The sequence below is a fragment of the Protopterus annectens genome, chromosome 4.part0 (assembly GCF_019279795.1).
Source record: "Protopterus annectens isolate FY-2018-M chromosome 4.part0, PAN1.0, whole genome shotgun sequence".
Classification (NCBI taxonomy): Eukaryota; Metazoa; Chordata; order Ceratodontiformes; family Protopteridae; genus Protopterus; species Protopterus annectens.
The window spans coordinates 1,705,874,978-1,705,889,828 of record NC_056733.1 but is presented as its reverse complement, the minus strand read 5'-3'; the positions used below and the strand labels follow the sequence as shown (position 1 = coordinate 1,705,889,828).

Below are 14,851 nucleotides of genomic sequence, written 5' to 3'. Positions count from 1 at the left end.
AATATTGTAAATCAAATGTCACTACAAAGGCAAAACAGACACTGATTATTTTAAACTATCTGTTAAACGTAATGGCCTACAGAATAGTGGCAAAATGATAGCATGCTATGACTGAAGTACACAGGAACAGCAAAAAAAAAAAATTCAAAACAGTGCAAAGTTAATAGAGTAAATGAAGGGTTAAACACACAAGAAGGAATTAAACCTGTCAGATCAGAGAAATTGCTGGAAGAGATCTGAAGTGAGTTACATATGAAACATTTTATTTTCCTGACAGCCAGACAATGCAGGTCAACCACTGGAGAAATGGCTGAAAGTTTTAATAAACACCACCCTTGATTACTTAACTGAAATTACTCAGGTGAACATAATTTCTCTCGTTGGTATCAGTTATGTAACAGCTTCAGCAAATGTAGAGAATTTCAGACAAGACTATCACTACTGTCCAGTCACCTGCTCCTTATAGGTTCATAGGTATGTACTAGGCTAATGGCCCTGGAGCCTTTACAAGCCTAGCCCATAGGATTACCCTGGCATTGTGTCACCCAACCCAAGTTCTCAGTGCCTCTGTCAAGTAGAGCCACTGGAGTGATCCCTGGGGTGAGTTTTCTATTTCCCATCCACTCAATATTTCTCTTGAAGAGAGCCAGTGAGGTGGCTCTGTTTGGCATGTATGGGAAGTATATTCCATAGCATGGGCAGTCTCTGGGTTATGAACCTGTCCCTCCAGCACATTCTTTTGATTGTGGTAGTGAGGTTGATGTCTCTGGAGTGTGTGGTGCGGAGGTATTGGGATTTCTAACAGATCTGGGTCAGACATGGCTTTGTAAGTTAAGCAGAGATTGCCTCTAAGTAGGCAATATGAGACAGAGAATAGTTGGAGTTTTCAGAGTCTGTCCATATAGGACAAGTGTTTAAGGCCTAGGATCCTCTGTGAGCTACTTTTGCGGCCTCTCCAGTTGTTGCAGTTGTCTAGTGAGGTACATGCCAAATGGGGCACTTTAGTCGATGACTGGCCTAATGAGGGAAGAGTAGAGGGAGACAATGATGTCTTTCTTCCTGGATTCAAAACCCTTACTAATGAGATGTGCCACATAGAACTCTTGACCACCACGTTGCCACTGTGGTCAGAAAGAGGTTGCTGTCAACTTGTGCTCCCAGATCTCTTATAATGCCTTCGGTGTTCAGTGGACTACCATTGAAGTGGTAATTCATGGGAACAGGATTTTTCCCAAAGGGGATGACGACATTTTTTGGCACTGAGCTTAAGGCCATGGTTTTGACACCAGTCGGTCTCAGTGAGGCTTTTCTGTAGGATGTCAACATCACCTGGAGTTAATAGCTCCCAACTTGCAATCGGCTGTGAACTTTGTCAGAGTCCCTTCGTGTTGGCCTGGACTTCAGAGAAGTAGATACCAAACATGAGAGGACCCAGGACCGAACCCTGTGGGACTCCACTCATGACTGGTCAGCAGTCTGATTTGGGAGTCCGCTACTTTCACACTGTGGGTTCCATCTGTGAGCCAGTTTCAACCCACCTAGTGATATAAGGGTTGATGCCTAGCTTAGTGGGTTTTTCTATGATTCCTGAGTGGGGAATGGTATCAAAGGCCTTGGCCAGATCAAGATAGGCTGCATGAACCACTTTGCCTTCATCCACAGCTCTGGTGACAGACTCAAAGTCGTCGACCAAGTTGAGCAAGCATGATCTACCCTTCACAAAACCAAACTGTGCAGGATCCAGTTTGGAGATTCCCTATATCCTTGTTTATTAGGTCCATGATAATGCATTCTATAGCTTTGCACATCAGGCTAATTGGAGAGTGCCGTTTTAACGTGTGCAGCAGTAATACTGGGTGCCTAGCAATCTAATGGTATTATTGGTCCTTTAGGGGAGGGGGGGTAAAGTTGGCAGTGAATCTGTCGGCCAGTATATTGATAATATCTGTTGGCTCAGTATAGGAGGTACCATTGCAATAAGATTCTTTACATAACTATAGAAGGCCTTATGGTTGTCTTTACTATCTGCTGCAATTCTGTTTCCATAGCTAGCTTTAGAGGATCTGATGAGGGATCTCAACTTGTTGTTGAGGCTGATAAGGGAGTTTTTCCAGTCTTTGGACTTCACCTTATTCCACATTAGTTTCCTCCTTCGGTTGTAGAGTTTAAGGCAGGGTACCACCAGACTGGCTTCCTTCTTTTGGAGGAGAGCATCTTGGTTCTATTGGACATGGAGAGATCCATGCATTTGTGTACTTGTTCTTATATTGCACTGGTGTACGATTCCACGGTCATGCAGCTACTCTCCATTTGCACGGGTGCCGTGAAGTTATCCACCTCTGTTTTTAAGAGGGTATAAAAGGTATAACTCAGCGTGAAGAAAAACTTGAATGAAAAATAAAATGTAAAGTTAATTTCCTCTAGACATAATGAGCCAGCTTTTATTTTTTATTCATTTACTCACTCACCCATTAACCAAGACAGATCAATGATCTACTAGGACCTTTTTTTCAGGCTTGAACGAGTACTGCCTGGTTAACAGACAGCGAATTACACAAGTGAATGGAGACTGAACAAATTGAATCGTGGAGCAAGAAGCAGCTCATTAACAGCTCAGCCTCAGTCCTCTGCATTAACTGCCACACATGACAGCTTAATTTATATCAAATCTTCGTGTTCATGTAAATGTGTGAAACACGAAAAAAAAAATCTCTATTCCCTCTACTCAGTCTCACCTAGGCTCCTGATGGTATCTTTGTTTTCTCTTCCATGTTATGAAATACCCTGCACTCAAAACTACTACACCATAACGAAATATGTGCTGGAGATAAAAACAAACACTAGCACATGACCAATACCAGCTGCTACCACCAGTACCTAACCTAATGCACCCACCATTTCTGGGGTAGGATCACCTTACACATCACAGACGCAATCCCTGGCAACCTGTAAAACCTGAGTTATCACAAATTCTCACCTGGGATATTTTGGGAAAATCTAGTTAACTGGGGACAATACTGATTGCATGGACTTCTCCAAGGTCTCCCTGGCCATATGCTTATTATAAGCCTATGAACTTATAAGATGAATGCATACATGCATAAAGTCTCACCAACTGAAAATGGTGTTTGGTGAGTAAGAGTATTCCACCCACGTAGGTTTTATAGTGATACAGAGGATGGAGTTCTGGCGATGCCACATGGAAAGGACCCTGCTCTGGAAATCCATAATCAAGTTCTTCATTCAGCGGCAACAAGTCCACATCATGCATGGCAACGTAGTCTGTATCATTCCCACTTTCCAGGAACCCGATGTTAATAAGTGATGCCCTGTTGAATCTGAAAAAAAGAAAACACATTAGACATGAAGCATTACAAATCAAGGGAGTACAAAATAAATCATGCCTTCTACACAAAAAGAACATTCTTATTTTGAATGGAAACTCAAGGCTTCAGAGGAATTATGTACTTTAGAACAGTTTACAGTGCAACATGTAAGAAATTTCTAACAGCACATTAATCCAGGTGGGATGAAGCTGCTCTTGCAGTCTATTTTCCCCATATCCTTCAAACGAGTTAAGACTGCAAAAGAAAGTCAGACACTGCTAAATTAAAAACTGTAGATCTGCAAAAACAACCCCAAGTATACACAATTCTATGTCACCTGTTAGAAATAAATATATATATATATATATATATATATATATATATATATATATATATATATATATATATATATATATATATATCTTTCTATCTATATGTACATATTTATAACTATTACATACAAAAAAAATCAGAGTGCTGCTTCAAGCAAACAAAGATGTGCTCAAAATGGTACTTGTACAATGTTTAAATAACTTTAGCATGTGGAGACAAAACTGTCTCCTTTACATTATGTTTCTTATATTTTCTAAAGGTCACCAACTCAGAGAGGGGAAGGGATTGCATTATGCTGCACATTCTACTACCAAATAAAATTACACACAATTTATCAACAGCATACTGTTGAACTACCAGTGTCCACTAGCGCAGGTAAATACAAATTCAGCAAAGGATCCTAGCTCCACTGGACCAGCCAAAAGGACACAGCAACTAGTGAGCTCCAAATTTCTGTGCAATTAAAATGTACCTGGCAATCCACTAGTGAAGATCACCTGACATGAGCCAACATTCAAATGCGTTTATAATGTATTGATGAATGTCTCAAAGTAATCTCTGGAAACTGCAGTGGTACAAGCAACAGTACCTATATATCATCAGGCTTATGTCAGGGAAGGGACTTCTGCTGGAATTTAGAGATGTGCGATCACCAGACCTAAATAATGACCTTGTGGGGAAAGAGGTGGAATCTTCAGTGCTCTAGTGTCATTTTTGAAATTCCATGGCTGCTATTCTCAGTAGCTGACCCGGATGGTATCCAACGGTATGCTTCAGGAGTCTGGCATCTCAACAAGACACAGACAAGGCCAGACAGATCAAGCTGCAGATGCAACAAACAAGGTGTATAAAAGAACAAAAAAGCTTACTATGTACTAGACCAGGGGTGTCCAACCTTTTCAGTTGCAAGGGCCGCATTGAGTCAAGAGAAATGGTCTGGGGGCAAACGGCAAGTGAGGACCAAAAAAAACTGAAGAGCAAAAAAAGAAATAAAAAAAAAAAAACAGGTTTATGCGGACTAATATGGCTGTATTGTGGGTTAATTTTAACAATAAATAAATTAATAAATAGAAATAAATTAATATATGCATAATATTTGCCCTGAAATTCAATATCTCATTTATCCGTTGCTTATTTTAATGCTGTCTCACTATGTTAAACCCATTTAACATAGCGAAACAGTAAAAAAAAAGCAACGGACATCTTGCGTTCTCCGTTGCTTTTGCCCACAACTCTGATGTACTGTGCAGGCGTGCAGTACATCAGAACTGCCGCAGAATACCAGACAGCTGCGGAAGGGCAGTAAACAGGCATTATACAATGCCATTATTTAAGAAAAGTAATTATTTCTTTTCTTAAATAATGTCATTATATAATAACCCACTTCTGGGTGTCCCCGGGCCGCCTCAGGACCAAACCACTCCGCATTACCCACACCCAGGCGTGGGTTATTGCTATAGTACCTACCTATGAGCCTATTAATCTGCCAGTCTTTCCTAAATTTGCAAACAAAAGTGAATATATGTTGCATTTTTGCTTAAGTAGAACAAAAGAAATGAAGACAGATCAATTATTTCCGTTCTTTGTAGACTAAATTGGGCAAATCAGTTGCAAAGGTAACTAGCCAGATGGCTGGATTGTATATAATTTATCTACAACAAATTTGGGTTTATCCTTACCCAAACCTTTAAGAACCCATTCAACTAGGTACACAACACCTTCTTCAGTGTTCCTCTCTGGGACTTCCATGGATAACATGTGCAAATGCAACTTGGACCAGTCCTCTTACCTTTGTTACTCATTAAAACTGGATCTGGTCTTGAGGGGACTAGCAGCCTCTGGCTCACCTGTGCTGAGGAATACCCTTAGAGTCCACCTGAAATTTTAGGTAGCTGGGGACTCTGTCCCAACAGTTGAGGATAGAATGAAAATTGACAATATCAGATAAAAAAAAAAAAAAGTTATGCACTTACCATAGTGTTCCATCAATGTTAATTTTCATTGTTAGTCAACTTTACACCCACCAACCCCTAACTTTTTTTTTCACAGTAGCTTTCTGGGAGAATGAGAGCTTATAAGGACACCACTGTGCTTAATGTTCAGCTCCAGGTATGGTTTCTTCTGTCAGGAGTATATTAGCGCATCCTACTTTATGTAGTCCAGTAAACCAGATCCGAGTTATGTTGGGGTTGGTGCATTACAGTATTGGGAATGGCTGGCCATTAGGCAACAACATGACGTTCAACTGTAATGAATCAGTGGCCTGTTCAGTGAATCAATCATATTATTTGTGTGTTCCTCATACAATCTGCTCCCACCGTGTGATGCCTATCACATCGGACTACATGACTATGGGTAAGGGAGGAACTCTAGGTGTTTTGGTGTCCATGAGCTAAAAAAATTGCAGAGTTTCATCCGAGGATCAGATCCAAACCAAAAGGTTGAGGAAGAATGAAAATGGGCAACATAGACAGAGCGTTATGGTAAGTATATAACTTTTTACGAGTAAATGTTTTCCTTTAACAAAGTTAATAAACCCATTAAGCAGGTGAACCGTTGTCTCATTACTTTTGGCACTGAAGGGATGGTAGATAGCAAGGAGGAGGAGCCAGATTTACCTTTCTACTAAAATGCTTATATATAGCAATTCTACACCTAAATGCACTGTGTTTATGGCTGTGATTTCTGCACTATTTTTTTCTAAACAGCCATTCAGAGTCCATACTTAAATGGTTATCTTTCTGCTTAATACATCCCTGTTATCTAACAGAAACCTGTTTCTAAGAGCAAAGACCTTGATGTCCTGTGATGTGAGGTGCCTAAATAAAATAAACATGGATTATGTTCTGTTTAGCCCTCATCCGTGCCATATAGCATTTATGAGAGTTCCTAAAATGTCTCAGACCAGCACACAGCACTAAAACCTGAAATTCCACATTACCCTGGTAGCAGAAGCTGGGGATTCTCAGACAGGCAGCAGTCCTGTGCCCCTTTCAGTCCTACCCAGGATTTCCCCATGAGCTCAGCTGTTTGCAGCAAGAATCAGATGGTAGAGAGCAGGCCAGTTGTTTGCCCACTGGGGGTGGCCTATACTCTTTCCCCCTAGTGGAGCACACCTCTCCTGCGGTGGTTCTTCCAAGTTCCACTATATAGCTTCCTTCTGAGAGTTTTCGTTTGCTTACAATGTAATTGCACACAGTAGTAATGGATTGATAGACTAAAGCTCCACAGAATAGACATGTAGTGCTCCTGCCAGGTGTCAGCCATGTGAACAGCTTAAATCTCTCTTCTCCCAGGGATGGGTGAGCAGCCAGCGGAGAGTGGTTGACTCAGAATGCGTTTAACCGAAGTCTTTTCTTTTAAGAAAAACTTAATACCCACTCCTCCATCTATCCACCACCAGAGAACATTAACCAAGCTATGCACATCTGTTGTCTAAACATAAAAAAGAAGACACTGCTTCCGTCACAGAACTTTGACTGCAAGAAGAGAGTGATATTTACGTTCTGCTGTAGATGTTCAGTTACTGGGATTTTGCACATAACAGTATTTATTTCAGATTGTCACCACAAATTAGCTTTTTTTAATAAAGTATCCATTATTTCTAAATGTTAGCCACGGAAACTATAGTGAGTGATGTACGTGATGTAACTCAAATAATTTTCCTTACCTAGCTAGTTCTAAGGGAGCAAAATACTTAACTTACCTTTGTTGTAGTGTAGTCGGTGTGTACACAACGAAATTAATTAAAATAATAAATCCTCTCTCTACGCTACAATCTCGCTCCTTCCTGCAGCTTTTCTTTACCAGTAGTAATATAAAAAACGTCCGATGTTCGCATACCAGCGGAAAGACGCTGGTATGAAAAAAACGTAAAAAAAAGAAAGTTGGTGCATGCGCAGAACAGCAAAACTACGCGGACGTGTAAACACACGGAAAAAAAGTGAAATTGAATTTAAATTTAAATTTAAGGGTCGCGGGCCGCATGGAAGAGCTCTGAGGGCCGCATGCGGCCCGCGGGCCGCGGGTTGGACACTCCTGTACTAGACAAATAAGTTTCTCAGTTCCTCCAGTCTCCTACTAAGCAATACCTCAGTCTATCTAGTACAAATGCATGAAGATCCACCTTAGGGAAGCTAAAGGGCAATTTCAGGAAAATAATTTACTTTAATCGCAGATATCATATCGGCAGGTCATGTAATTAGAAAAATTCACAAAAACAGCATGTCTGGCTAGATCTATATCAGTACAGCAGACAGCCTAGTCTCATTTGCCTGCTGTTTTCTGCTTGCTTTGCAAAGTAAACAGTATCATCACTATAAAGACTTGATTCAGAGCATTTCTCCCCTGGACTCTACTGAAAATACAATTGACTTGCTTACTATAACTTGTTAACTGGGCAAGCGAGTTGGTCTAGTTACCTTTTTCAGTAATAAAAGTGATTAAATGCTAACAATACATACAAGCACAATATGAAGAAATAACAGAATAGAAAATTAGAAAGTTAATGCACGTTACTTAATATAACAGGAATAAAACAGAGTTGCATAAGTAAATTTACCATAACAGTAGATATTCTAATGATTACTGCTGCAGTAACCTTAGCTATATGGTTTATATCCTGCCCTGACAAGGATACCATCAGGTCAGCTTCCAAAGCTTCAGGGCACCTTATATGAGCCCAAACTGTCAGGCAACTCGAGCTGAGTTGACTAAAAGACAAATTTGGGTGCCAAACCCTTCAGAGCTTTCCTGCCAACAGAGAGGTGAAGGCTGAGCCCTGAAAGGACAGTGCTAGGAAAATAAATAAAATGTCCACACCATGGTACAGAAAACACATCAAAGTACAAAGAGGTGGAGGGAAGAAGAGGACACGGCAGCAGTGCTCACTGGAACATTTACCATTATACATTTGCACAAGTGTACTATGTTCATCATGGCTTCAGTAGCCTTAGCTGTAGGAGTAGATTACCTAGTATACTACACTTGGGAGGTGGAAGAAGAGTCTAGATGCCTCTGGAGAATGGTCCCAGCAAAGTCTGACCTTGACCAAGAAAAAAAATCAAGCTTCTAGAGCTTTGTAAAAGTATTACAGAAGACCAAGTGGCAGTTTTTAGAATTCAACCCTTTCCAAAAGACAAAGATGAAACCAAGGCCCTGGTAGAGTGCGCCTTGACCCTGCTTGCAATAGTTTTGTTATGGTGAGTATAACAAAAGTAACAAACTACTTGGAAGTTGCTCTGCTTATGATACAGACTGTCAATTCTTACCTTCAAAAGAAATTAATACTTGATCTGAAGATCTAAAAGATTTAGTTCTGTCAAGATAGTACCATAGTTGTTTGTGGAGATCCAAGGTACAGATTATCCTCTCCATTATTTTACATTCAAATAACAAATAAGGCTGAAAATCACAAAAGCCTATGCTGGACACACTATATAGCAAATAAACACCAAAAAAAACCCAGTAAAGGCTACCACGACTATGTAAAAATACAAATAAAGTTTTAATGAACTCTGGATAAGTACTTTTGTGTTATAGAACGCCTCATCTGATCCAAGCAACATACAAACAAAAACAGTCAAGAGTTTACATACATGAACCAATCAGACAGTTAAAGCTCTCAACCAATGACATTACATAGCCACTTTCCTTCTGTTCTTCAAAGTTGGTTTAAGACTGACAGTAGCATTCAACCCAGGGTATTTACTGGTCTGCAACTTAAGTATCCATTGTAATTCTAGACTCTCCATATAATCATTCAAGTTACCTCCCCTAGGATTAATCTTGGCACATTGTAAAACTATAAATAAAAAGACATGTCCTACATTCTCCAACATGTTTAGCTAAGGCTTTCTGAACGTCATCCAAGTGTCTTAAAACCCTATCGTTTAGCTTCTGCACCATCTTACCTACATAGAATCCAGTGCATGCTCTGCATGTGGCTAGGTAAACCACATTGCAAGTCTAGCAATCAGCATAGCATCTTGGTACAAATGCATAATCAAAGTTAGGGTGCTTAAATCCCTGTTTACTAATAAACAGAAGACACTTTGCATCTGAGACAAGGAAACATACCCAGCCTTTGTAACAGGGGCCTGTCTAAACATGGCATTCTCACATACTAGTTTTAAATTTTTAAAATTCCTGAACCCAAACTTTGGTTTCGGTCCAACAATGCCTGCTGTTTTATTATCTACAGTTAGTAGATACCAATTCTTATTAATGATATCACAGGCCAGGTAGGCATCATTAGTAAATTTAGTGAAGAACTTTAGGTCATTATTCATCCACTTTCTTCCATTTCCTTGAGGTTTCTGAGGTTTATTAAAGAAATATGGTCTAGTGGCTGCCTCCCTATTCAACACAACTCTTTCCCTAGTTTGCCCTATACTAGTCATATTATAGCCCCTAGCTCTAAACTGATTGGACATTTCCATGTTCACAATACAATCCCCAGATTCAGTACATAATCTGGAGACTCTGGTAAATTGACTCTGGGCAACGTTGGGAAATATACGTCTGGGGGTGCATACTGTCATGCACTATTTCTCCAGCAAGCTTTACAAAATATTGTTGTGTATCTGTCCATGCATATTTCTAATCCATTTAACATCTAAAAAAAAAAATATTTGAATCTGATGCTGTATACGTAAAAGATAAAAACCAGTAATACCACTGACATCAAAAAAACACAACTCAGACCAGTCACCATCCCATAGTATAAATATACATCAAGAAAACGTTAATTTGATATGACCAGAGAATATAGGATGACTGAAAACATGTTTCTCTTCTCAATAGTGCATGACCAAATTGGTGTAAGAGTTAGCACAGGGGGTGCCCATAGCACCCCCCCCTTTGTTTTAAAAACTCCCCGCCAAACAAAAACATTATGTTCGAGAATTAATTCTAGCAGTGTACACAGAGCCATAATATTACTGTCAGTATACCCACGCCTTTGTTTTAACATCTCCCGAACTGCCTGTATAACATATCTGTTAGATATACTGGTAAAGATTTTTAATGGAATCTTTTTCCCAGTACATCTAATGAATATAGTACACAGGCAGTTCAGGAGATATTAACACAAAGGAGTGAGTATACTGACAGTAATATCATGGTTGTGTGTAAACTGCTAGAATTAATTCTGGAACACGTTATGTTTGGCGGAGGAGTCGTTTTTACAACAATGGGGGGGTTGCAATGGGCACCCCTTGTGCCAACTCTTGAGCCAATTTGGTCATGCACTATTGGCAAGAGAAACATGTTTTCAGTCATCCTGTATCCTCTGGTCATATCAAATTGTATCGTCGTTTTGATGATGTATTTATACTATGGGATGGTGACTGGTCTGAGTTACAAGAGGTTTTTGATTATGTTAATGGTATTACTGATTTTTTCATCTTATGTATACAGCATGAGATTCGAATATTGATTTTTTTTTATGTTAAATTGATTAGAAATGCGCATGGACAGATGGACACTACAATATTTAGGAAAGCTCGCTGGAGAAATAGTCTCCTAGTACATGACCGTATGCACCCCAGACATACACTTCCCACTGCTGCCCAGAGTCAATTTACCAGACTCTCCAGATTATGTACTCAATCTGGGGATTGTATTGTCAACATGGAGATGTTGTCCAATCAATTTAGAGCTAGGGGCTATAATATGACTGGTGTAAGGCAAACTAGAGAGAGTTACGTTGATTAGGGAGACAACCACTTGACCTTTTCTTTAACAAACATCAGAAACCAAGGAAATAACCGAAGTGGAAGAATAATGACCCAAGGTTCTTCACTAAATTTACCAATGATGCCTACCTGGCCTGTGATATCAATAAGAATTGGAATCTACTTAACAAAACAGTAGGCATTGTTGTACCCAAACCAAAGTTTGGGTTCAGGAATTCTAAAAATTTTAAACTACTATGCGACAGACTGGCATGTTTAACCAGGCCCCTTTCACAAAGGTTGGGTACGTTTCCTTGTGTCAGATGCAAAGTGTGTTCTGATATTAGTAAATGGGGATTTAAGCACCCTAACTTTGATTATACATTTGTACCAAGATGCTATGCGGATTGCCAAACTTGCAATGTGGTCTACCTAGCCACATGAAGAGCATGCACTGGATTCTATATAGATAAAATGGTGCAGAAATTAAAAGATAAGGTTTTAAGACACATGACATCAAGGCACTAAATATTCAGAATGCTTTAGCTAAACATGTTAAAGAGAATGTAGGACATGGCTTTTTACTTTTACAACGTGCCACAATTAATCCTAGGGGAGGCAACTTGAATGATTATGTGGAGAGTCTAGAATTACAATGGATACTTAAAGTTGCAGGCCAGTAAATGCCCTGGGTTGAATATCAGTCCTAAACCAGCTTTGAAGAAAAAGAAAGTGGCTATGTAATGTCATTGCTTAAAAGCTTTAGCTCTCTGATGATTGGTCCATGTATTTAAACTATTGACACGTTCTATTGTTTGTATGTTTGGATTTGATGAGGTGTTCTATAATGCAAAAGCTATTATCCAGAGTTCATTAAACTTTTATATATGTATTTTTTACATGGTAGTGGTAACCCTACTGTTTTTTGGTGCTCATTTTAGTTTTAAAGAAAGAAAATGGAGAGATAGATGGCTTGGCTTAAGGTAAACCTGATACCACTTTATGGATGAAAGAATTACAGCTCAAAAAAACCCTGTCCCTGTGGAAAACTAGATAGGATTGTCTCACCATAAGAGCTTGCAATCGAGATACTCTTCTTGTAGAGATCAGAGCAAATCAGTAAATTTTTTTCCATGTTAATAATCTCAAGTCAGTCAGGTTAGCTGGTTCAAATGAAGCAAGTCTTAGCATCACCAACACAAAATTGAGATTCCAAGGAGGAGCCACTAGTTTACCTGGAGGCCTCTTGTGCAAAATCCATTTCAATACATTTTGACATGAGTGCATGGATACAGGAGGATCCATGAACAGATATGATGAAAATGTCTGATAAATGAACCCCGATAAAAGATGAGGATAGGCCATAGGATAGTAACTCAAATGTTGTAAAACCAGAGAGCTATCCCTGAATGGCTGCTGGTTATGTTACTGGCATCAACTAGAAAACCTTTTCCATTAGCTAATATACAACGTTCTAGTAGCAGGCCTTCTTGCTTCCATTGATACGTGCTGCAAAACCTCAGCAAATAACTGTCTAAAAGAAATTAAGATCATATCATCCAAGCAGTCAGCTGAAGTTGATTTAAGTCCGGGGTATCAAACACCTCTATTCTTGTGCAAGTAGATCCAGTCTGTGAGAAGCTTGTGATAATTGCCTCTGGTCACTTCCAAAAGACGGGAGAACCACGGCTGCCTGGGCCAAAAGGAAGTCATCAACTTGGGGATTCCTTTAGAATCTTTAGAAGTACCCTGAATATTAGTGGAAAGGGTGGGAAAGCATTCAGGAGCATTCTTGTCCAAGGAAAACAAAAGGCATTTGTATTCCAGGCCTTCTTGCATGGAGTCCTGGGGAAGAATCTCGCCACTTGGTTGGAGTGCATTGAAAGAGGAGGCAATGAGGTCTACAACTCCTCACAAATGGACCAAATCTTGGAAGAACCCTGAACTAGTTGCCATTTGTGATGGTCTGCAGTTGACCTGTTCAGCTAGTCTTCCATGCAGTTTTGCTCTAATGGAATGTAAGATGCCTGTAGAGTGAAACTGTGCTGTGAAGCAATATCTCAAGCTAATGTAGTCTGCAAAGGGGTACAACTTGGGCCCCTGCTTGTTGACGTACAACAGGACTGTGGTATTGACTGTACCAACTTGAAGCAGTCCCAGGGACTACACATGACTCAGAGTTTAATGCCTTGATCAGGAAAATCATGTCTTTGCGTCCGTCCTTGGGGTCCCATGCATCCTACACTTGTATCCCTCCTGAAACTGCTCCCCAAGTAAAGTCAGACATGTTTGTGGTGACGGATTGCTTCTGAAGAGGGAGGAATAAGAAAGAGACCAGGATTTTTGTCTCCACCAAATGATTACTCTTCTGACAAACTCCAGCACCAGAATTTGAAAGGACTGAGGATGTTGATGCTGGGACCAATTGCACTAGATATCACTTTCTCATATGAAGTCTTGCCAGGGTTATCATGAAGATCATCGAAGCCATGAGTGCTAAAATCCTGACGTATTCCCTCACTTTGACAGAAGATTGTGTGGAAAACCTTAACAGATCTATAGCTAGATGTATTTCTCGTGGAAGAAAAGTTCTTTGAAGTCAGTTGTCTAGTTGACATCCCAGAACACAATCCTACGTGAAGGATTCAAGACAGACCTTTCAATGTTTCCTTGGAATTATAACCTATTAGAATCCAAACTTATGTAAGAGATCTGTCTCCCAAGGGAAAAACCTTCTGACACTTTGAAACAGACTCTGCAAAGATAAGCAAGTCATCTAAAATAAGGAAAACTGTGGACACACTGTAGCTTGCAATGTGCTATAACTGAAGCTAAACACTTTGTAAACATTCTTGGTGCAGTGGATAGTCCAATGGGTAAGATGGAGAAAATACAGTTGTGTACCTACCATAAATGTAGATGTTCAAGTGTATTCACTGTTGCAGTCATTACACTTGGGTTATCCTGCTGGCAGGCTACCCACAGTCAGCCTGAATTCCAAAGTCTTGGTCCGGCGTCAGTTGCTATCGCCTCTTCCCTGACGTCAGTGCGCCAGGGGTATAAAAGATGCAGCAGACACCATTTTCTTCAGTTTTTCTTGCCCCAGATGTCAGGTACCACCAAAAGGGCAGTCTAAAAATTATGCCAATAAAAATGCATGCACTAACAAACATTACCTTCATCTACAAGCAAATACACCACATAGGTTGTACAGAATAGAGAAGTACAGATAACTCCCAGCAATGAAAAGGGGGATGGTGGGAGGGTAACCTGGACTACAACAGTGAATACACTCAAACATCTACATTTATGGTAGGTACACAACTGTACTATGTTCATAGTGTTTCACTGTTGCAGTCATTACACTTGGGTTGAATCCCAAAGCTGAGGTTGGGTAGCTGGGCCTAAATAGAATTAGGAGTGGCTATGAGGCCCTGCAGAACTGCAATGGCAAAGCCTGCTCTGGATTTAAAATAAAGAGGTAAGTGGTAGTGCTTTGTAAAAGTGTGCACTGAA

At 40.0% G+C, this 14,851-nt stretch overlaps 1 protein-coding gene across 2 annotated transcripts in view; it reads right to left on the bottom strand.

Annotated features, from left to right (window-relative positions):
* B4GALT7 (beta-1,4-galactosyltransferase 7) overlaps nucleotides 1-14,851 on the bottom strand; it is a 730,869-nt gene that overhangs the window by 264,242 nt on the left and 451,776 nt on the right. For both annotated transcript variants that reach the window (XM_044069438.1, XM_044069437.1), the window contains exon 3: nucleotides 3,113-3,338. In XM_044069438.1, the coding sequence (XP_043925373.1) occupies nucleotides 3,113-3,338 (226 nt within the window). The remainder of the gene's footprint in view (nucleotides 1-3,112; nucleotides 3,339-14,851) is intronic.